The sequence below is a fragment of the Delphinus delphis genome, chromosome 3 (genome assembly GCF_949987515.2).
Source record: "Delphinus delphis chromosome 3, mDelDel1.2, whole genome shotgun sequence".
Lineage (NCBI taxonomy): Eukaryota > Metazoa > Chordata > Mammalia > Artiodactyla > Delphinidae > Delphinus > Delphinus delphis.
In genome coordinates, this window is record NC_082685.1 from 129,946,879 (window position 1) to 129,971,566 (window position 24,688).

Below are 24,688 nucleotides of genomic sequence, written 5' to 3' on the forward strand. Positions count from 1 at the left end.
TCTGCCTTGTCCTTCAAAACTGAGCAAAATGCCAGTGTGGAAAACAGTTTAACTCTCCTCCCACCTCCTCCCAAATCACTGCTGAAGTCCTTCTCTGCCCCTTCTCCCATCCTATCAATATTGCTTTGGCCCCTAAGGAGGCAGGATAGTGTGGATTTTAGGTCCAGAGCCTGGCTGACACTTCCCATCATGTGATCTTGCAGACAATTTAGAACTTCTCCAAGCCACAGTGTCCTCATTTGTATAATGGGGATGATAATAGTCTCTATCTCACAAGGGAAGGTGATTGTTAGGATTAAATGAGACTATGCCTACAGCAGTTAGTCTAGCCCTTGACAATAGTAAGTGCTCAATATGCATTATCCATAATTATCATTATCTCATTTTTGGTTTTGCAAATTTCTGCTCAAGTGTTCATGGATGAATAATCAGGTATGAGCTGATATGGGTTTTATTGTAATTCTACTTAGGAATGTTTTCTTTTAAATAATGGCTTGTGAGGTTATTTAACCTTCAGAGTTCAAAGGAATAAAAATATAATGGCAAAATGTCCACCAAGGAGACTAGAAATTTTGCTTACTATTCATCAAATGACATCAAATGACACTGCTCAGATGACTGCCCCTGCAAATCTACCACTGGACTCACCGAAGCAGATGGGAGGTGGATCATGGCTAATGCTTTTTTTCCCCTGTTCTAAGGACTGCTTTACCCAAACGGAAGACTTAAACCCTATGAGTGTTGCTGTAGTGATTCTGGTTCCTACTAGACTACTAAACAAAAAGATCAAATGAATACGTGCCCCACTGTCCAGGAGATCATGTTAAACATGCCACAGAATAACACTGTAATAATTGCTAATGTTTATTGTTTACTCTATAAGCTAAATGCTTTACCTTTGTTCTCCTAATCTTTATGACAACTGAAAAAGACAGATAAAATTATTTTCAGCATTTTACATGTGAGGAAATTAAGATTTAGAGACAGAACATCACTTGCCCAAGTTGGGAATTAAGCCTAATCCTGTCTGACCCCAGAGCCCAAACTCCTATTTATTATACCATTTGGTCAGCTTGTTAAATGGACTTAACTTTTGTGTGGTCCCTTCTATTTTCAGGTGTTTGGAACATCCATCTCTTGTAATCAGTCATGTGCTAATAAATGTTTAATAGGTGGCTCTTCAGAGAAAAATCAGTACTTGCTAATTTCCCTGATGTAAATATTCCCACCATGGCTGATGTCAAGCCACCAAGTATGATGTAAACCAGCTCACAAAATTCCTGAAAATTTAAGAGCTGTTATGCATAGCTCCAGCATAACTCTACTGGTCATCTAAATTAGATCATCCAGATCTCCCAAGTGCTTTCACTCAGCTCCCATCTTCTAGATCAGTGTGTTTCAATCCTGGATTCACAACAGAATCACCTGGGAGCTGACAAAACTCTGGCATCCTATCCCAGCCCCAGAGATACTCATTTATTTGGTGTGGTGTTTAGCCAGAGTAGCATCTTTTTTTAACTCCTCAGATAATTTCTCTGTGCAGCCAGGAGTAAGAAACACAGCTCTAGAAGAATATATCCTACTCATCACCCACTCATTCAACCCAGATTGACCAATATGTGATACACTAATACCCTATGTTATTTTTCAAACTTTTAAGTTTTGTAGAGTGCATGGCCAACTGTGCTTGTTTATAAAATTGTATTTAAATAGTTTACTCCAGAAATGATTTCTGATACCTTTTCCTTTCATTTAAACAGTGACTGGCATGTGATAGAAACTGAATATGGTAGAGCTATTAGTATTTTTTTGTTGTTAACATCATAAATTTCATGATCTATAACAACCTTTATGATTCTTTTACCCATTGGATTTTATAATTTGCCTTTGGTTGAGTCTCATATGATTGATGCAAATATGTTTGTCCCCAGGACAAAATTTTCAGCATCTCTCCCCAAACAGACCTAAAATCTGGGATCTTCCTTTCACCCGGAACAACCTGGCTCCCCTACCAGACCAAAAATGTAAGTATTTTGAATTTTCCTCGGCTTCCTTTGCAAAGGTTAACACTGTTAACACGTCTAGACAGGGCTAAATGTTATTTTGGTTTACTTTCATTTTTTTCAAGAGAACATCAGGCGCCCAACCCTGTACATTACAGGAAAATAAAATAGAGACAGTCTTCAAAGCTTCATCCAACATGGTAATGCTTGTTTAAAAATAAACTCCCTCCCTTGAGGAATTTTTGTGTTTGGACTATAAAAACAATAACAGACGTTTATTTTGCTATGTACTATTTAATGTCTTTAATGCTTTAAAAATTCTTCTCTTAAGACTGGCTTCCTGACATTTACCTGTCAGGAAAAATTTAAAAATTAAATTTAAAAATTTTAAAAATTCTTCTCTTAAGACTGGCTTTAAAAATTCTTTTAAAAGTCTTCTCTTTAAAAATTCTTCTCTGGCTTCCTGACATTGTTTTCCTTACTATGTTGGACAGATAGAAATGTGTCTTACCTCTGCACTCACAGGCTAATGCATTCCTAAGCAGAAAGGAATAATCAAGTAGATGCTGTTCATCAGTTTTACTGTTAGCGTTATTTTATGCAAAACTTCTCACAATATAAACTGTTAATATATTCTATTCACCAAGTGATCAAGTTTGCCTGTGCCTAAGTATTATCTGGGGTCCTTGTTATAAAGGGGATTCCTGAGCCCCATGCCTAGAAATTTGGAGATTGTAAATCCTTATATCTGTACTCTGAGGCAGTAGAGATGAGAAAACTGAGTTCAGAGAGGTCACATAACTTGCCCGTTATTTAGGTAGTAAGTAGCAGAGCCAGAAGCAGAATTACAGGATACCGAGTCAGCTGTCACATGAAACAGGTGATACTTATTGGATTTCTTTTTTTTTTTGGCTGTGTTGGGTCTTCGTTGCTGCGCTCGGGCTTTTTCTCTGGTTGCAGCGAGCCAGGGCTACTCTTCATTGTGGTGCACGGGCTTCTCATTGCAGTGGCTTCTCTTGTTGCGGAGCATGGGCTCTAGGCATGTGGGCTTCACTAGTTGTGGCACGTGAGCTCAGTAGTTGTGGCTCGCGGGCTCTAGAGTGCAGGCTCAGCAGCTGTGGTGCACGGGCCCAGTTGCTCCGCAGCATGTGGGATCCTCCCAGACCAAGGCTCGAACCCATGTCCCCTGCATTGGCAGACGGACTCTCAACCACTGCACCACCAGGAAAGCCCCTACTCACTGGATTTTAATTTCCTTCCTTCCTGTTCTTCCTATCCCAACCCAGTCTTTTATAACATGTACTCAAGCACTTGTGTGCACATACACACACACACTCACTCTCTCTCTCTCTCTCTCTCTCTCTCTCTCTCTCTCTCTCTCCCCCCACATCTTCTTAATTGCAGAGGTTAGATGATTTAGAAGCTGCCCTATTTAAGACAAGTTCCTTAACCTTTCTGTACTTCAGTTTCTTCACTTAGCTTATAAGAGTAGTTCAAGACTGTTGAGAGGATTAAATGAGATAATGTACATAAAACCCTTTGCAGCTGTTTGCACAGAGTAAATATCCAATATATTTTTTATGCCCCAGGCTACAGTTCAGATGGGACAAAGCAAGAGTTCTAGAACCCTTTAGGTACAACCCTGTCTTCTTTCAGATAAGGGAAGGGAGAGGTAGAGATTTGTCCAAGGTCACACACAGAGTTAGTAGCACAGACCAAGATCTCTGCCTGGACAGATTATTTCCTTTGCCCTTCCTAATTTGTCTAAAGGGAGAGTTTTGGATGGTGTGAATTCAATCATTGAATGAAATTCAAGTCTGACCTTGTCTTTAAGCGGAAATGTAGTCACAAAGACATCTGATTGTCTTCGTAGTCACAAAAACCTCTAACACTCATCTAAGTGTAGTCACAAAGACTTCTAACACTCAGCCTTGAATCCTGGTGTGGCTTGGGGAAGCCAAAGTAATGGGATTTTCTTTGGCAGAACCCAGGGGCTTTGCTTTTCACAATTAAATTTAAGGAGACGGGAAGATAAAGATCTTTGATCAACTGTAGTTCTATGAAAACGAAGTGGAAAGGTACAGTGCTTTTCCTAAAAGAAACCTGAGAACCTCTTGACTTTTGCATAAAAGCACAGTACAGACGTCTTGGGGCTTATTTAGAGCCTTGTGCTGACCTGGCCATCAAGGGCTACACCACCCTAGGAAAAGAAGGCTCTGCTAGGCCCGAACAGCCTGATCATGTTTTGATCAAACTTGGCCCCACCTTGTATCTGTGCATATTTGGCATCCTTGACTACATGTGGTAAGCCTGAATATGAATAGATAGATAGATAGATATGGCTTTCTCCTGCAGTTTAGCTCTCCCCAAGAAAAGCTTCTTAGAAGGGCCTCCATTCCTTCAGAAATAACACAGTTCTACTGCCATCATTCCTTGTGAGTCTCTGAGAGATGCAAACCTTGAAAGTTTTTCATTCTATTCTTTCCTCCCAGTTCTATCTGGAGAACCTCTATGGACAAACCGAGTGCTTCCTGCTATTCCAAGCCAGCGGGGACACAGCCCACCAGCTGAAGAGAGTGAAAACTCTGCCAGTTCCACCAATGATGAAAATTAATCAGTGACTGTGGGTCACTGATTGTAAAAATATAGATTATATATATTTTCAACTGTCAAAGGATAAGATCACTTTGTAAGAACAAAGACTAATTTAGTAAATTGCATTCTATAAGCCATTCATGGTTTTACAACTCAAAATTCTTTGTTCCAAATAAGCACTTAGAATCTTTGTGCATATATTGTGAGTTTCCATGACCTCTACATGCCAAAATAAAAAGTCACAACATGTTATCATCAGGGAAACTTAGCTGTGTTTGGTGGCATGTTTGCTGGTTTTTTTGAATGATTTTATGTTTTTAAAAAATGTATGCTTTGCTGAATAAAAAAGAAAGCACATTCCATACATGTTTTTTACATTTATTGCAATTCTACTTTGGACTAACAAAACTTAATTAAAATTAAATTAGTAAATTTCTTTAATCAGTCAGTGTTTATGGCTTTTAAGTGTATAATCATCTGCAAAGTATTTTCTAACATTGTTAACTCCTGGCTAGAGCCCAAATCACTTAACAATGTTTATGTATCTTCTTTGTTATTTGATTATTTCCACCTATTGTCACTTTCAGATATGATTGATTGTTCTGATACTGAGAAGATCATGTGAGTTGGAAAGGTCTACATCCTGCCCTAACAGAATGAAATAGACATTCCTCATACATTCCTCAGATACTCTACATATTTAATCATTCTTTTTTCTGTTTCAAAATAAAGGTCTCTGCCTACTCAAGACATTCCCATACTTATGACATAGCAAACTTTGAAAGACTACTACTAACTGCAGATCTCCCTACTAAGATGTTTGTGTATTGTTTGGATTGAAAGTTCAAGGTTTAGCCATATAAGATCATAGTCACTCCATGTTATTTCCAAGCCTGCATGTTATTCAGCAAATATCTCAAGTATAACATTACCATTTTATGTTAGTATTATTTATTTAGGGAGGTCAGACTGTGCCATTAACTAAATAGAGCTCCTCTGAGGTCAAATCACAGTTATTTGGCTTTGCACTTCTAGAAATGTGTACAATACCTAGAACATGCTTAGCCACTCATTCAGCTAATTTTTTTTTTTAGGAAAGAAGGAAGGGAAAGAAGTAGGGAGATAGGGAGTTGGCAAGGTAGAGAGATGTAAGAAGTGATAATAGAAGAAGTTAGTAGTCCACAGTCTCATTTTGCTAATGATAGTTATCTGAATCGGGGATTATAAAAGGGAAAGCCTATGGATCAACCTCCCAAGCTAGACAGTAGCTAGAGGCAGAGCAAATCCTGGTGCAAATGGAAGAGCTCTCAGGACATAGATTCTGAAGGGTTTCTTTTCTTTTTTCTTTCTTTCTTTCTTCCTTTTTTTTTTTTTTTTTTGTGGGCTATTTTTATCTTTGAAGAATCATTCTTTGTAAGTATCAGTTAGGCTGTTCAGCTGTGTCACCTAGCTACTTCTGAATCCATGTCCATCCACAAGTAGATACCTGGCCCTACACTACCTAGACTAGCTGGGATAGCGTAGCCTCTGCTTTAGTAATAAACCCCAAAATCTCATTGGCTAACACAATTTTTTTTCTCATTCACGATACATGTCCCATTTCCAACTGGCAGAGTTGGCTGATGTAGATTCCATTCCAACTTGTACTTCCTTCATCACCAAAATAGAGAAAATCAGAGGTGAGTCTCATTACTTCCTCTCACATTTTATTTGCCAAATTAAGTCATATGGGCATGGCTAACTTCAAAGGGGATAGAGAAATGCAGTCCTTCCATTTGTGTCAGGAAAGGGGAGAATTAGAATATTTATGAATTATTCAAAAGATTACCACACTAACAAAAGCTCAGGCCCTAAGAGATCACCAAGTGTATAGCTAAGAGGTCAAAGCAATAAATCAAAACAAAACGAAACACCCCTGTATAAAACCCACTATTCCCCCAACACTTGCAGTTATATATACGCACACAGAATCTTCTAATGTTGGGCCTTTCCATCCAAGTTGATATAACAATCTTTGCTTAGCTATGAAAAAGTAATGTACTGCCCACTACCACCTCTTTAAATAGAGCAACTATCCTTTTGTCTCCAGGTAAAGTTGCTTGTTTGGGGTAGAGTCTTCCTCGGCCAATATTTTACTAACCAAATCAGAGGTATTCACCAAGTTGTGCCCAACTTTAAAAAATTATCAAGCAACTTTTTCTTCTAAAATGATTTTTTGTTGTTGTTCTTTTACCACTTATATTTCCCTTCATTGCTAAGGATCATAACTTTGCATACATTATTTCATTTGGATCTTTACATCAACCTATATCCCCCAAGTACAGACAAGGAACCAACGCAGAGAGTAATAAGTAATTTGCCCAATGCAACACAGCTAATGCAGGCATACCTTGGTGATATTGCAGATCCAGCTCCAGACCACCACAACAAAGTGAATATTGCTCTCATTTTTCCTACTCTGTGGACCACTAGCAGTTGCAAGGTGATTTACCATTCACTGTTAATAAAATTTTTGCTAGGGTTTTATTAACAAGACATTTCCTGTTTTTTACATATTAATGTGATAGCTACCTTTGTCCTTCTGGTGACAGCTATGCCAGACGAACATGCTGACTGGAAACTCTTCGGCTTTTGATACAATTTATTCATCGACTTCCCAGATTTGGCCTCTGGAGATGTCCTGGAACTCATTCAGCTGCCCGAAAGACCAAGGTTGGACTAAAATGGAGGTCAGAATGGGAAGGTATTCACTTTGAAGAACAGTAGTTTTGATAACGACCTACAGTTTGTTGACAGTCTTCATCTACCGGTATTAGTATTTCTATCTCAATGTCTGGGAAATATGTGTTTCTGATAGAATTTCCTGATTTTAAAATATCATTTTCCCCTGAAAGCAATAAGAATGTCTAGCTACTGCATGTGAGAGCTGCTATCATGTTCCTTTAATTTAGTTTTTGACTTGAGTGTTGTATTTCATGCTAAGGTTAAATATGTTCCTTCTTAATTACCCCATTTAAGCCCATGGTGGATTCCAAAGGGTTGTTTTCAAAAGACCACTTTTAAAATGCCAGGATACACTTGCTTAGAGACATGCCTCAGTACACTCAAAGAGTAGGGGCAAAATCAAAATCAATGGTTATGTTTGTCTTTCTGGGAGGCACTATATTTCTAATCAGTCACTTGGCATGGGTTTCTAAAATCATATTGTATGTCAAGCTGTGACCTAGTAGAGTTGGAAGGGATAATAAGCTGGACTCACAGGAGTCTATTTATATCGGCTTAATTCTAGGAAGATGAGAGCCTTAGAGTTAAGTGTTTACCGGAAGAAACTACTGAAGGGAACTAAGGAAAATGAGGGGAAAAAACTGTACCTTCCAAAAACTCTGGTTTAGCACAGATTACTGGGTTGGTGGGCTCTTCCTACAAATATTAACTGTAGCTCCACTTTGCCTGGATGGCAGATAGTCTGAATAAATAAATCCAGAAAAGAGGCTATGCCAAAGGTATACCACACCTATGAAATTTCTGGAGCAGGAATACAGTTGTTGGGGAATTATGTATGTGGACCATGGGACTGGAGAGACTTCATTACTAAGCCCTGCTCTGCCATTTGTATTGTATTGAACCAAACACTAACTGTATTTGAAAGTATAACTTATTCAAGCTGCTGAGCTAGATGACAAGAGCAGTTTCTGAAAGTATGTAAGAAAAGAACAATAAACAGAGGGTGAAGCCAATCAACATTATAGTTTACAGCTAGAAGGAAGCTATGAGAGGAGTTTTTGCAGATCTATATGATGAAACCAAGCAAGCCTTTGAATTCAAGAAAAGCTGAAAATCAAGGCACCGTTCTCGCATGTCTAAGTAGTTTACTGTAAGATATCTATCCCATGTTCTCCGAACAAATGACTTGGGGCAAGGGGGAAGTGGGGGGCAAGGGGCAGGTAATACAAAGAAAAAATGAATTGAAAACATTTAGGGTCTTTTCCCTCCCTTGAATCTCTAGTCCCTGAGAGCTAGCCCATTAAATCTCCATCATAGGGAGTTTAGCAATCACCGTCTTCCCTTTGCCACATCCTGTCTTCACCTATGGATGAAGATGCAAGTTTCCATAAAGCCCTTTGTATGATTCTAACAAAGGCTTATAAAATGAATAAGATTTTGCTTTCATGGATGTGCTGGAGCTAGGTCTTACCTGCTTGCAAGATTTGATTATTGAATCTAATATTCAGGAGTTTTGTGAACATTGGTGGCTTGGCACTGGCCATGGTGGGAACATTTACACCATGAAAATTGGCAAACACTACAAATCAGTGCTTGCTTTTATTTGAGATCTAGTTTACCAGCACACCAATAGGTGTAACATTTGGGAGGAAAGCTTTCAGGATTAAGAGCACTTAAAAAAATTGTTTTCTGCAAAATGCTTTCTTGTTTCTGTTTGGTTCACGACTTGGGAGAGAGCTTCAGCATGGTTTAAAAGCTGCCTACTGACTGCAGGGAAAGGCTCAGGCAGAAGCTTTGACACCAGAGGAATGACAAAGGGGCCTCTCCAGAAGAAGGCCACTGGGCTCCAGAGGCTCCTAGTTGTATTTGAAGGTGAGCCTTTCCAAGAGACACTCATCCAGCCCAACCTGGGGGCTGGCCAGCCTGTGAGGTTAGTCAGGTGGTTGCCCACCTTCTTGATGAGTTTCCCCTCCTCATCTAGGAATCGGCTCTCCAGGGAGTCAGAGAGATGGGAGCAGATCCAAAAGGGCCTGGTTCATGTTCTTCTCCAGGACCATGGCAGCTTCCATGGCATCTAGGGTTTTACTCATCTGGGGATGGCTTCTGCACCTCCTGGAAGAGGGTGCGGCTGTGGTGTTGGTTTTGCATCCTCAGGAGACACTTGGAGGCCTCAGCTTTTCCTCAGCCAACTCACAGAAGAAGTGGTCTCGAGAGCCACATAATTGCGGTCAAAATAGATGCCCAGAGAGAGGTAAGTGTAGGAGACCTGCAGATGCAGGTTGACCAGGCCATTGACGGCAGCCTCCAGCTCGGTGGAATAATTCTCACACATCTGAGAACTCATGGTTGATTCACATGCAATAAGAAACTAAGCTCAAAAAACAGCATTGGTTGACCTTGGAGGCAGAGGATGGCTGGCCGGGAAGATGGTTCAGAAGGTTGTGACTGGAAAAGAGGTTGGAGGGTGGTCAGAGGCTGGAACAAGGCACATCCCAAACACTGCTGAAGCAGGAGGCAGGCTGCAGGGCTGCATGGTGCACTGCAGTAATATTTTTAAAAGATACCCCTTTGCTAACACTGATTCTGAGGAACAGAACTCATGCCTGTCTCAAGAGTAACCATGACTTGCCTAGGTTTTACTATACTAAATTGTAACCTTTCATGAGATATAATTTAATCCAAGGGTTAATGAAACCAGGTCATATATGCATGCATGACTCAACACTGCAATCAGAATGGGATTCCCCTCAGAGTTCACCTTGAGCCAAATCACACCCGAATGTGTACTCTTGGATGAATGCTGTTTCTCCCTGTTGCCTTGTGAGCCTAATTAACAGTTCACAGCTCAATTCGATCAGTTTTTCTGTTCAGATGGCCCAGTCATTTTTTTTTTTTTTTTTTTTTTTGCGGTACGCGGGCCTCTCACTGCTGCGGCCTATCCCGTTGCAGAGCACAGGCTCCAGACGCGCAGGCTCAGCAGCCATGGCTCACGGGCCCAGCCGCTCCTCGGCATGCGGGATCCTCCCAGACCGGGGCACAAACCTGCATCCCCTGCATCGGCAGGCGGACTCTCAACCACTGTGCCACCAGGGAAGCCCAGGCCCAGTCTTAATGTAGGCAGCACTCTCTGTGACTTCACGTCTGATCTTGTTACCACCCCACACCCTGTAACACTCAGGAAATGCATGTGTCCTCCTTAACTGCCCTCCTAGCTAAGCAATAAACATGAACCCATGGTAAGGGATGAAAGGCAGAAAACGGGTGTGACAGTGCCATTCCTTAGGCCAACTCTCCCAGAGTCAAGGGGATAAACAAGCCTTTATTTATTCACGAGCCAGGCAAAGTATGTATCTTTTGTGCAGGAATGGATAGATATGGGTTTGAATTACTCGGCTAGTTGCATAACCAATCCCTATTGGTTGGTAAGGAGAAAGGTTGCTTTAAACCACATGACCCAAGAACTCAGACGTCACTCAGATAGGCAGGAAGGCCCCTTAAGTATCCAGTTCTAATGTTGAGATCTGGAAACTATCTCCTTTTCTGGCATCTTCTCTCCATCCTTGCCTTAGCTTGTTGTGGATCAGCAGTCATTCATTCTTTCAACAAACATTCATTGATGCTTATACTGGGGTAGATGTTGCAGGAAAAAAGAACATATAAAGGATATAACAGGTTTATATGAGGTTAAGTGATAAGGATTTTCCTATATTTCTTAGAGAAAAAAAGTCATTATTTAAGCTATATCCTGTCTCTTTTGGCTCTTTATCTTTTTGTGATTTAAAGCCAGTAAATTATCTTTTAATAAAACAAAACATTAAGTCTCAAAATTATTTCTCTACTTTTATTCCTCCACTCTAAGTTGTAGTCCCAGAGTCACTCTCTCAGAGCCTAAAAGTAGATAAATAAAAAGACTCTAGACATGAACAAATTGGAAAAAAAAATTGAAATGATAATCCAGAGTATCAACATTGTACCTCTTCAAGATCCTGACACTCAAAACCAGAGTCTTTTTGTAGGTAGTACAGGTCAGAGTAGGAGGAAATCTGGACTGGTTCTTATAAAATGGTAACCTTACTGGTTAGGCAAAAAGGAAATCTTAACATATTTGACAAACCTGCCCCAGTATCAAAAGTGTTAGCATCGCTAACTTTTTCTTTTTCAAAATGATACTTCATGCTAATTTGACCTCATTTCTTCATCAGTAGACCTATTCAGGAAAGGAGAGCCAACTTCTGAGACTCTGTAGGAAGTGGAGAAAAGGATGGGGGTGGGGCGTGATGAAGCTGATCCGTTCACCAGCCAGTCCCACAGCCAGTCAGGAGTGAAGATTACAGTTTCTCAGGGTGGAGGGGCAGGAGGAACATGATCCAGCAATTTACCTTTATGGGAATGACACTAGCAGAAAGTGAGAGGCATTGATGGTACTCCTAAGGCACAGCATTTTAATGAATTATCCATTACTTTCTCTCTCCTCACTCATACCTTTTAACACAACTGCTCACAAGAAGCAAAACAAACTGATTTCTGTGTTCTCATTTCTCTTAACCATTTTCCCATCCTGTGGCTGTGCTCTTGAACTCTGGAAGGGGAAGAAGGAAGGAAAGAGACCTGGATCTTTCAACTTTCAAAGCAGTTCCCAGTAATAGAGAATTGGCTACGTGTAGCCCAGACCGAAATATGTGCACACACAGACATGGAGCATCAGGTAAAAATAATCCACCTCTTGCTATGTTTTCAGTGAAAGGCTGGTTCTTATAAGAAACTTAAAACATAAAGAAGCTTCTCAAGTGTGTTTTATCTTTAACATTTGAAAGTTAACTTTACAAACCATAATAATTTAATGGAATGTAATGTTTGGCTCTGGTTTTTTGTTGTTGTTGTTGCTTTAAAATTTCACCAACGTGTGGGGAGATAGGGATTGACATATACACACTAGTATATATATAAAATAGATAACTAATAAGAACCTACTGTATAGCACAGGGAACTCTACTCAATACTCTGTAATGACCTATATGCGAATAGACTCTAAAGAAGAATAGATATATGTATATGTATAACTGATTCACTTTGCTGTACAGCAGAAACTAACACAACATTGTAAATCAACTGTAGTCCGATAAAAATTAATCTAAAAAAAAGCAGGAAGGTGGCGAGCATCAAGATATTTCAAAGAAAAACAAAATGCAACTAATAGGATTGATGTGTTTGATTTATATCAAGAGGACATTTATAATTGTAGAGGAGATTTGGGGGACTTAATCTGTGATAGGTACATGGAAGACAAAGCAACTAAGAAAATGGGACAAGAATTAACTCCAAGAAGGGGTGCGGTGTTGTTAGAAGAAGTAGAATGTGATCATGGTCTATGCCTGACTTTGTGAATAATATTTATATTATTATAATGTAACAGTAAATATTGTTTTAACCAACTATTGTTTAATTACCATAAGGTGAGGATAGGAAACTATTGTGCAGAAAAGAGATAAATCCTCATCTTTCAGACTCGGAAGTCAATAGATAAGGTCTAAAATTGAAAATATCAAGAAATAGCAATGTGAGGTTTACATTTAGAAATATCATTAAATAGTAATGAAACCGTACAACTCAGGTTGGGACTTGAACGCATGGTCTTTTCATTGAGATCACACACCTGGTCTCAGGACTTAATGAAGCTCAGGTTCTTAATGTCTCGTTACAGAAAGAATTCAGTGAGAGACAAAGTGATAGGTAAGAAATGGATTTATTTAGAGAGGAACACACTCCACAGACACAATGTGGGCCATCTCAGAAGGCGAGAGGCCCTGAAATATGGGGTGGTTAGTTTTTATGAGCTGGGTAATTTCATAGGCTAACCAGTGGGGGCATTATTCCAACTATTTTGGGGAAGGGGTGGGGATTTCCAGGAATTCGGCCACTGCCCATTTTTTGACCTTTTATGGTTGGCCTCAGAACTGTCATGGCGCTGGTGGGGGTGTCATTTATCATGCTAATGTGTTACAATGAGCATAAAATGAGGCTCAAGGTCCACTGGAAGTGGAACCTTCCGCAATCTTGGACCTAGTTGGTTCTAATCAGTTTTTGTCATGTCCTATGGCTATGTCATTCTTTTAAAGGTTGTGCCCTGCCCCCTTCCCTCCGGTTTCAGTAACAGCAAAACCTAAAATAATTGAAAGTGGCTGCCTTTGGGGTGTGAGAATTCAGTGTGTGTGTGTAAGAGTGTGACATTGGGCTTCATTTGAAGCTTTGAGGTATTATATGAAATTTTAAGTTATGTACATGATTAAAACTTTTTCGTATGTTAAGTTCTTCTAAAAGATCTTTTACAAGCTCTGAGGATGGGGAAGCCTAGATTTGGATACAGTCCCACACTTAACCAGCTGTGTGAGTGGGGATGGTTGTTACTTAATCTCACTGCTCTGCTTTCTTCTTGGGCGAAGATAAAAATAGTAGCTACCTCAGGGCATTGTTATGTATGAGATAAAATTAGTTAATGCATGTAAAGCACTTAACAGTGCATGGAACAAAGAAAACAACTAATAAATGCTGGATACTACTATCTTATTCCAGCTGTAGTGCCTTGGGTTCCACTTAGTAAACCTTTATATTGTATTTCATACAGGTTGGGCAAATTAGCCATCATTATTTTTCTATTTTTTTGTGTGTGCTAAATTTCATGAGTTTTTTCCTTCTAAATAATTTAAGAATCATTTTATCTTCCCCACAAGAAAAAAAAATTTTCACCAATGTGCACATATGAGTAATTGCCTTTTTTAAATTAAACTGAATCTGAAGAATGTGTCTTCTTGACAATTTTTAAAAGAAAATGAATAATATGATGAAGAAGACTGGCCATTTGGACCTAAGACATATGCTTTTATAAAATATGCTAGTCCTTCCAACATTGCTAGTGTCCTTTTTGGTGCAAAGAAAAATACTTATTAATAATGACTTTACTCTTTTAATTAAAAATCCATAAAAAGTAGTGGTAGAAAAAAAAAGTAGTCTTTTTTTTTTTTTTTAAAGTAGTCTTTAATAAATAAATGTTCCCTTGTTCTCATTTACCATTTACCCATTCCTTTCTGCTGCTAACACTTAGTTAAGCAAAAAAGTTGTGAACACCCATTATGTGCACTGTTCCAGGTGAGGGAGCTACAGCTACAAATAAAACAGAACGCCTACTCTCATAAAGTTCATTGTCTATGAAGATACCAACCAAAATTCTCCAGATTGCTTTCATGCAGGTAAAGCAATTACAAAATCTGTTAATTATCTCAGGTTCTATTTTCTGACTTTGTCCTATCAGTATCCCAGCAACTCCATAAAATCTGATTCCCAATTACTGGCATGGCTGCTGCTAATAGCCCAGATTTTGCTGGGTTTCATTTCCTATGAGAATTGATACAATAAAAGCAGGGGGAATAGAAAACCAGAGGGGACCACTCCACTTAATTTAGAGCCATTCTTTAAATGAGCAATAAAGACAAGGTTTCATTAGGAGGAACTTTTCAGGAGGTGTTTGATGGCAGGCAGGGGACTGGAGGCCAGAGTGGGGCATAAATAAAGAAGACTTTTACAGCTTGAGGGTACATGATGGAGGAGAAAGAAATAAAAATCAGGAACAGAAATAGCCACCCAAACTTGCAGCAAAGAAGAGAACAAAAACGAAAAGGAGAAGCAGTTGGAGGTCAGTAGAGGACCTTGAACGTGTTAGAAAATGACATTTGTAGTTGAAGTCACAGTAAGAGAAAGGAGAAACACTACAGCTGATGTCCTCTTGCATCCTCTTATCAGGCCTGGTCTAAGTGCTTCCTGTTCATGATGAACATTGAATATTCCTCAGGCATTTACCATGTGCAGCCACTGTTCTAAGTTCAGTATGTACTTACAGGAGTCATCTCGTTTAACCCTCACCACAGCCCTAAAAGGTGAATACCATTATGATGCCCATTTGACAAAGAAGGTCACACAGCTACAAGTGGCAGGGCCAGAATTCCAGTGCAGACAGTCTGGCTAGACTCTAGAACCCGGGGCCACAGTCCCAACACGCACTGCTTTCTGCAGGAGGATCGGTGGGCTGCTGCTGAGACTGCCGTGCACACCAGGACCATAGCCTCCTCTTCTTCCTGGGCACGTGCCGGACGACCTCTCCCAGCCCCTTGCAGTGGGGCGAGGCCGGGGCTGATCCTGAGCATGAGTGGCTGTGATGTGCCGACTTCCCTAAAACCTCTCATAGGGTCACTCACGCTGGCTCTATTCCCTCGCCCGGAGAAAGATGCAGAAGACCCAGTGGAGAGCTCTGAGGCCCAGAAGATGGTGGAACCACTTGCTGGAAGTGATCTGACTCCAATTGCCAAAGACCCAATTGCACTTTAATGTTTTCAAGAAATAACCTTTCTAGTCTCAAATTACTGAGATTTAGGAGTTGTTTTAACAGTAGTTATTACCTACCCTGATTAATACAATACAATGGCCCAGGTCAGTAGTGATTCTATTAAAAGGTGATTTTATTAGTTTCCTTTAAAGCAAACAGGTAGTCATAAGAGAAAAAAATAGGAGATAATTAAAATACCAATGAGAATAAACTGATGGGCAGTCATTCAATTAATTCAGTCATTTTATTGTATCACGTTCTAAGGGCAGGAAGCTTTTTGCTGTTAAGATCTCCTCTTTTTTCTGGAAAAGTTCCTCATCCTCTATAACTATAAAGGAAAACGTCAGCAAAACCACAGAGTGGTTCTTGGCTTTGCTCATAGAGCTAAAGCTTCTTCAGAATTCTTGGTGACCAGCAACCTAAGCAGTGGGAACCTGTGTGCTCTTGCAGGCCAGGGAGGCTTACTAGCCCAGAGCTGGGACAAGCTGGGTCTCCTACTAGAGTCAACCTGAAACTGTGCTGGGGGATCCCCGAAGCTGAAACAGAGATCTTTGTGTTCAAGCCTGCTTCTCCTTCAATCCCCAGGCCATTGAGATGCTGAACTCCTGGGTTCTATCAATGCATATCGCCCAAGAGATTTCTCCAAGCAAGTTCCATACACTTGTCACTGCTCTCAGTGTCTGTCTGAATATGCAAGGCCCTGACACACACACAGCTTCAGGCAATGGCCTCACTGCTCTGAGACTTCAACCACTCAGTCACTGCTGCTACTTCAAAACCACTGGGGGCCTAAGAAGAGAAGGGGAGTGGTATTAGCATCTTTAGGGCTCTATCAACCATGGGATGCTTGCCAAGCTGCAGTAGACGTGCCCTCCTCCTGCCAATCATATTCTACACAGGATAAGTGGTTCCTGAGTGGTAAGGGAGAGGCAATTTGGTGATGTTAAATGGAGAACACAGAAGAAAATGAGATTAATGGACTGTGGCCATTGCCTACTCCTCTATTTTCCTGCCTAAAGCTCCTTGAGAGATCCCTCTGGATTTGTCTCTGCCATTGGGGTAGGGAGAAAAACCCAGGGATACAGAGCCAAGGCTCTATGGAAAGATTGACATCTTGGAAGCCTACAAGCCTAAATCCCTGGACCAAGCATTCTGTGAAGGTGAATTGGAATGATCTTGTCTAAAACAAGGGCAATCTTTGGACTCTGTGTCTTTGGCGTCCCAGGCTTGGCTCTAGGTCAAGTACTGCAGTTATTTAAGCTGGCAGATCCCCAGTCAAATTTTTTTTAAAAAGCGGTCAACCTTATGTTCTCTTCAGAAGCAATGAGCCAACTGGTATCCTGAGTTCCTCCCCAATACCAGAGGTTACTTCATCCTGCTTTACAATAATCTAATGCATATCCCTAAGAGAAAAGTGTGCTTTACTGCAGTATCTTCCATGAGTGGATATCAATACCATAAAGTCATAGAGAACTTTAAAACTGAAAGAGATCCTAATGGAACAATTTTCCTCATTATGAACTGAGTGTTTTGGACCAGAACATCTCTAAATATCCTTCCAACGGTACAAGTCTATGATTATGAGTCTATGATATGTGTGTATGGATGTACACACATACACGTAAAAAGAGGTCATAAAGTATCAAGCTGAATTTTTTTTTAGCAAACATTCCAAAATGTATATGTGACCCATTTTTTGAAGAAAACAGTTTCAACAGAGTGTGATCATGAAAGCAGTTTTAATCTTGTCCACCACTCCATAGTAAACGTGGACCATTTTTTCAGGCCCCAGATAAAATCTCAAGCAGGTCCCATAGGTGTTCAAGTCCCAAGAACAGTCTGTCATTTTAAAAGTTCAGAACAGTTGTTATTGAAACTCCAACCTAATTCTTAATCTAAATTTCTAGATCAAGTTGTCTTCAGGCTTGAAAGCCTGCAGCAGAGAACTGGCTGTCATTGACTACTTCTCTCCTCCTTTATCCAACTCCCTAGCAAATGTTTTAGACACCCCCAGGGTCAGACCCAGGGAGAGAGAGTGGATGAGGGAACAAAGATGCAGTCTTTCAATGCTGATAGGTTGCGCTCTGGCCTCTGCCCTCTGGGTGCTAGCTATGGAATAGCTGCCTCTTCCCCCAGTGGGATTTCTTAACGTTTATCTCACTCAGTCTCCCTCGCTGTGTCTCCCCATCTGCCCCAAGATTCTGACTGCCTGCCTTTCTATTGGGGTATTATCTCTACGCTAGGAAGTTTTCTTGGGCAAGATCCATTTGTCTTGGTCCTTGTGGGCTGCTATAACAAAATGCCACAGACTAGGTGGCTTAGAAAACACAAAAATTTATTTCTCACAGTTTTGGAGGCTGGAAATCTGAGATCAAGGTGCCAGCATGGTTGGGTGAGGGCCCTCTTCTGGATTGCAGCCTACTGACCTCTGACTGTGTCCTCACATGATGGAAGGAGGCAGGGAGCTCTGTGGGATTTCTTTTACAAGAGCTCAAATCCCATGCATGAGGCTTCACTTCCCTGACCTAATTACTAATCACCTCCCGAAGGCCCTACTTACTAATACCTTCACCCTTGACTAGGTCATGGGAGTGGAGCCCTCATGAATGGGATCAGTGCCCTTATAAAAGCGACTCCAGAGAGCTCCCTTGCCCCATCCACCATGTGAGGACACAGGGAGAAGACAGCTGTCTATGATCCAGGAAGCTGGCCCTTGCCAAAACTGTTGGCACCTTGATCTTGAACTTCCCAGCCTCATACCCATGAGAAATAAATTTCTACTGTTATAAGCCACCCAGTCTATGGTACTTTTTATAGCAGCTCAAGTTGACTAAGACAACACTTTTTCTCCCCAGTGTGAATGGTGGCTTGAGGGAGCAATAAATAATGCAACTTCTTCTCCATGAAGATGAAATGGAATAACTTAATCCAGGAATGCCTGGCTACTCCCATTAGGTCTTTGCAAACTCTTCTATAACCAATGAGGGTAAAGACTCCTGGGATGGCAACTGCAAGTTGATATGTAAGATACATTATATTTTTCAGCCCCTGCCAGATATGCTCAAAAGCTCAGATATGTAAATATCTGTTTGCTCCAGGAAAGCAACAGAAATTCCACTGACTCATCAATAATGACCTCATTGTGCCCCAAAATGACCTCCGTTTTCCCAGTACATATTAACAATTGCATTCCTACAAGCAAACCAAAAGATAGCTTATTAGTTCACTATTCATTTAATTATTGGAGATGGGAAACATGTGGTCCAGCTCAACAGGCTTAAAAACAATCTCTAAACGAGCACATTTTTAAGCGGTGATGGTTTGGCATTAATATTTCCAGGCATCTAATGAATGACTATATGCATATGGTCAAAATATATCATGGATAATCTATCACCCTGAGGTCATTGTTACTTAAAGTCAGCGATTAGTCCTTGGGGGTTTTATATGCTAGTCCCTATAAGAATGATCTCAGTTTTAATCACCAATGGAATAAAAGAAAAGAAAAAAAGAAAATGAGCTTATTTAAATGTCATTTCAGTGGAAGAATAAGGAAGTGGTTTGGCTTCTTTCCCTAACCCTGAAAAATTGCATGACACACGGTAAATGCTCAACGAATGTTATTCTTGTTGACGAAAGAAGCGTGAGGACAATCATCTTAGTGTTCTCGGGACAGACCATGTCATTGAAACACTCTTGCCCACAAGCATTGGCTGGAATCACAGTCATTTATTCAGCAGCTATTTGTGCCAGCATTGTGCAAGGTGTTGGACATGGTACAGTTAACCACACGGTGCTGCCCTCAAGGTGCTTATAACAATTAGCGAAACAAGCAAGGAGACAGGCACTGACAATAGAGTGTGGTAAGATTTTTGGTGGAGGTATTCTATTGGCTCTGGGAGCACCTGAGAATCAGAAAAGGCTTTAATTAGGGTTTAGAGGCAAGAGACCAGAGAGGATTACAAAGAACACAAGATGAAGGTCCTTGAAGGTCATGTGGAGCAATCTAGACTCTGTCCTAAGGATAATGAGGCACCATCAAAGTGGTGTAAAGTAAGGAAAGGAGGTTGCATGCGCCCTGATATGAATGTGTAGAAAGAGCTCTGGCTGAAATATGAAGAATGGAAGAAAGAGGGCAAAATGGAGTCAGGAGACTAGTTAGGAGGCTGATGCATTAACCAGGTGAGAGATACAATAACTCAAATTAACATAGAGACATTGGGAATAGAAAGAAATAAATGGATTTTAAATATTCAAGATGTAAAATTGATGGGCCTTGGTGATTGATGGATGTGGGGAATGTGGCAGAAGGAGCCAAGGGTGACTGACGTCAGGATTCTGACCGGGCCAACTCCAGGATGATGTTGCTGTTCACTGAGAAAGGGAGCACAGAGGGGGAACAGGCTAAGGGATGGAGATGATGAGTTCAGTTTAGGAAGTTCCCAGTTTAAAATGCTGGTAGGCTATCCATGTGGAGATGACAAGTACAACATTGAATTTTCTATGGATTCTACAATGAACAGATAAACAGAAATGGAACACACAAAGGATTCTAAGAAACTGGTGGAAAAGATGAATATCACTAAAACCAAGGGAAGACAGTTTCAAAGAGATAGTGGTCACTAGTATCAGATGCTGCTTAAAACTCAAATCAGATAATGCTGGGAAAGCAGTCTTAAAATTTAGCAACAGGTTTATTAGTGATCTTGGCAGAAACAGTAGCAGAGGAATGTCTGTCGGGACAGAGGCCAGATTTCAAGGAGAATTTCAGAGTGGAGGGTAAGGAAGTGGTGATGGTGAGTATAGGCACCTGTTTCAATACACTTGACTGAAGACAAAAGGAACCGACAAGGAAGTAGGTGGATGTTTTACAATGTAGATTTCATTATTATTCCAGTAATATGAGACCAACAGATCAGAGGATGACTGCCATTGAAAGGATAGCTTGTTACTCACTATCTTCAAGAGGAGGGGGGCCAGGCCACGCAGGGTCCCACAGGGAAGCACCAGGAGGAAGAAAGAGACGGGGAAACACGGGCAGGAGATTTGATTATGGTTTTCACAGGAAGGCAAGGCAGGGTAAGTAGGCTTAGGATTGGCTATAGTTGGAATAATTTTAGCAGACTCTGCAGCATAGGAACTACTTCTAGTCCTCTGGTATCTGGCCCTGGGGTGATTAGGGCAGGAGGATAGTGGGCCAAGTGTAAGAATCCTGTGAGAACCCATAAGGGAGGTAGTTGGGGTGTGGGCTCCCGAATTGGTTAGTTTGCATAGGAATAATACACTCTCCGGTGAGTTGTGTTATATCTCTGGGAATTAGCTAACCCTGTGGGAGTGCAGGGGGGACAGGGAAGACCTTCCCTGGCCAGCAAGGCTTCAAGTGCCAGAGCGTCGAGAATACAGAAGTATGAAAATATTGTTAATACACTGGAAAGGAATGCATAAGCTGGGGAGAATATTATTTTTAGGATAGGAGATATTTGGACTTGTTTAAATGCTGATGAAATGAATTGGTAGCAAGTGAGGCAGCAGGAGAGAGAAGGGACGTCCCATGGAGCAGAGTCTATCAGACTGTGAGAGAAATACAGAGCCTTACAACTGACCTTGGCAATGAGCAATCACTTCAACTATGATGGAAGGAAAGGAGGAAAAGATAGGCATCCCTGCAGGTAGGTGTGTGGCAAGAATTTGACGGAGTTTCTCCCTGGTGGCTTTTATTTTCTCTTATAAAGTAGAAGAAAGATTCCCCAACAGAAGACTGATTTAAAATATATATACGTGGAGAGAGAGATGCCAACCTTACAGTCAAAAATTTTCTCTGATAGTGGTTTCACTTGTAAGTAAAAATGAACACAAAACAAAACTTTTCATTAAATGGTTCTCTTTTCTTCCTTTAACAGTTGGGTCTTAACTCCCAGCCTCCAACTGTAGGCCCAGGAGATGCCTTAGCCAAGCTCCAGTGAACAGAGTGGGGACCAGCCCAGCTATTGACAACTCCTGGGCACCGCCTCCTTCATAGGTATGATTCCTGTGTGCCCGGTGAGCCTTCAATCACTGGACCATTGGGGAAGGACAGAGAAGGGAGGGTTTTCTGAAGCCCAAGAAGAATTGGTGCCCCAGGAAATGATTACTGAAGAAGTGGGGGCTGACCTCAGAAAAGCAAAGGCTAAAGAGAAGGAAAACAAACCCTAAAGATAGAGGTCCAGAAAGGGCCAGTGCAATTCACTTAGACAACCAGATCAACTTCCTGACACTCACACAGCAGGTTATCGGGAACTTGAAGATGCTAACTCCCAGCTCTCTCCCTCTCCCCCCAGCCCCGTTTGTTTAACAAATCTTTAGACCATTTTCTGTATTCATTGGCTTCATATAAAGCATTAATCTGCTGTAAAGCCCAAGTGATGACTTCCTGTTACTTGGTTGGCTTCATAATATACTCCCAGAAAGCTGAAGCTCTTTCTGACTCCCAGACATCACTTCCCACTGCAGCTTCACGCGGGAAGGGGAATTTCCACCCCAGGCAGCGGACACCAGAAGGCTGTAGGGCCCTCTGCACACACAGGTGATCCAGATCCATCCCCGATTGTGCATTACGAGGGCCCTCACATGAAAGCAATTTTCAAGGTTCCAGCTTTCCTTGCTGTTCTTCGGAATCTGCTTTCCAAATCAACCACATAACCAAGTGGAGGGCAAGTTATTTGCCAAAAAAGCCAGGCCTCCCACTGGATCTTGAGGAGGGAACACACAAGTTTCTCCCACCCCTGCTCTCTGTGCACCACAAAGAGGGGAGTCCTTGAGAGGTGACCTGATCTCTCACCAACACCCTCCCCCCGAACCCACTCTCTCCCTAAGCTGTTGCAAAAAAGAGAGGCTCAGACCTGCTTTAGTAAAACCACTAGAGAAAAAGATTTCATAAACTTCTGCAATGACTATTTCAAAACTTAATGTTCTGATTTTGCCAGAGAGTGGAGAGTGTGTGTGTGTGTGTGTGTGTGTGTGTGTGTGTGTGTGTGTGTGTGTGTGTGTGTGTATGTGGCTGTGTGTGTGTGTTGGGGGGTGTGGGACAGGGAAGGGAGCATCACAGCAGAAAGGGAAACCAGGAAACAGAATTATGAAGAGGAAGAGCCAGAAAACGAAAAGGTTTAACTGACCTCCAAATTGAGAATTTTGTGTAAAATTATAAAGTTCTCTCTTTCCTCCCCTTTGTTACCTATCAAGGATTTTACCACGTTCAGGAAGAATAAAACGGGACCTACTCCACCACTAGAAATGTAGTTGTTGGAGAGTTTTTTCCTCATTAAAAAAACCAAACACAACTATAGAAATCCCATGAGCCAAAGTAAAACAGCTAGATATTCATATCAGGCTGGCAGGAATTGTCCCTGTGGGGTTTCCAGCCCACACGCCGTGCTGCCATGACTCTCCTCCATTTCTCTCTTCACCTAAAGAGGGATCAACACTTTCAGGAATCCTCTGTGTGCCTGAATTTTCCTGTTCTCTGAGTGCCCGTGGCCTAGGGCCTCCAATTTAAACACACAGCTGTTCCCAGCCTCCCACCGACTCCATTCTCTCCCTGCCCAAGCTTGCCCACCACGTCCCACCTCCACCCCGCCCTCTGAAATGGAAAATAGATCCTGCTCTTCCTGGGTGATTTGCTGGAGCGTCTCAGCCAAGAGAACTCTCTAATGGCTTTATGGCAGAGACTAAATCCCTCACGCTTCTCCTTCAAATCAGTGGAAACACCTGTTGCCAGCGGGAGCAGCCAGTGTGAAAGATTTTCTGCCTGGAGGCAGACCATCTATCTGGGGCAAGAGAGTAGCGGTGGCACTGCTGGACCTTACATCACCTAGAAAACAGGTTCTTTTTCTGGAATGAATTTAGGTGGTTTATTGACTTCGCGGAAGTTGGAGGATAGAGTTTAACTTCACTCAGAAATGGTGGCTGCCGGTTGCTGCTACCAATAATGAAGACTCAGAGTCCCAAGATCAAAGGCTTTCTCCCCAGCATGTTTTATGGGAGCCAGGCTTTCAAGCGGTTGCTGGCAGCTGAAGGGAAAGCTGTGCAGGTCCCTGCTTTATTGGAAGGCTCACACCAGCTGACAGCAAGGACAGGAAAGGGACATCCAAGCAGAAGATGCGAGAGCACAGGGTAAGTCTTGAGTCTTACTGCTCTAAGGATTTGTGCTTAGGTGATGAGAACAAAGGAGACAATGGGACTGGAAGGTCCCTGACGTGGAGAAGTTTCCTGCAGTGGTGGCTGTGATTCTTCCTTAGGTCAGCTCACTTCGGAAGTCTGGTAAAGTTAAACAGCACCATGAAAGTGGGACTTCCAACTGAATTGGCTGGATTTCTTCAACAAGTCAATAAACATGGGAAAGAGGGGAAGGGACTGTAGAAAGTTTAAAGAAATTTAGGGACATAACAATTGACTGTCTCCAGTTGGTTGGTTAGGGACCTAACAATGTATAGTCCCTGAGTGGATTCTAGTTTGAATAAACCAGTGGTAAAAATAATTCTGGGGACAGTTGTGATATTTGTCAACTATTATTTATTTTATTAGGTGTGATAATATGAATATGTGTGATAATGGTATCATAATTCATCCGGAAATGTCCTGGGAATTCCCTGGCGGTCCAGTGGTTAGGACTTTGCACTTTCACTGCCGAGGGCTTGGGTTCAGTCCCTGTTTGGGGAACTAAGATCCCACAAGCCATGCAGCACAGCCAAAAACAAAAAGTCTTTATTTTTAGAAGTGTATACATGAGTATTTAGGGGTAATATGTTATTAAATCTGAAATTTACTTTGAAATAGTTGAGCAAAAAAGAGCAGGTGAAGTAAATATGGCAAGGTGTAAGCAATTAGTAAAACTAGGTAAATCTGGCTAAATGAGTATTCACTATGTACCGTACCATTTTTCTGTTCATGTGAAGATGTATGAAAGTGTAAAAATGTGAAAGAGCTTAGGAAGATAAGAAGAGGAAAAGCTCCCCAT

The 24,688-nt window shown here is 41.4% G+C and overlaps 1 protein-coding gene across 1 annotated transcript in view; it reads left to right on the forward strand.

The window, feature by feature from the left end:
- ANKRD55 (ankyrin repeat domain 55) overlaps positions 1–4,851 on the forward strand; it is a 100,790-nt gene extending 95,939 nt beyond the window's left edge. Inside the window, exons 10-11 of the mRNA XM_060007036.1 lie at positions 1,932–2,024; positions 4,496–4,851. Of these exons, the coding sequence (XP_059863019.1) occupies positions 1,932–2,024; positions 4,496–4,617 (215 nt within the window). The 3' untranslated portion in view covers positions 4,618–4,851. The remainder of the gene's footprint in view (positions 1–1,931; positions 2,025–4,495) is intronic.
- The last annotated feature ends 19,837 nt before the right edge of the window (positions 4,852–24,688 follow it).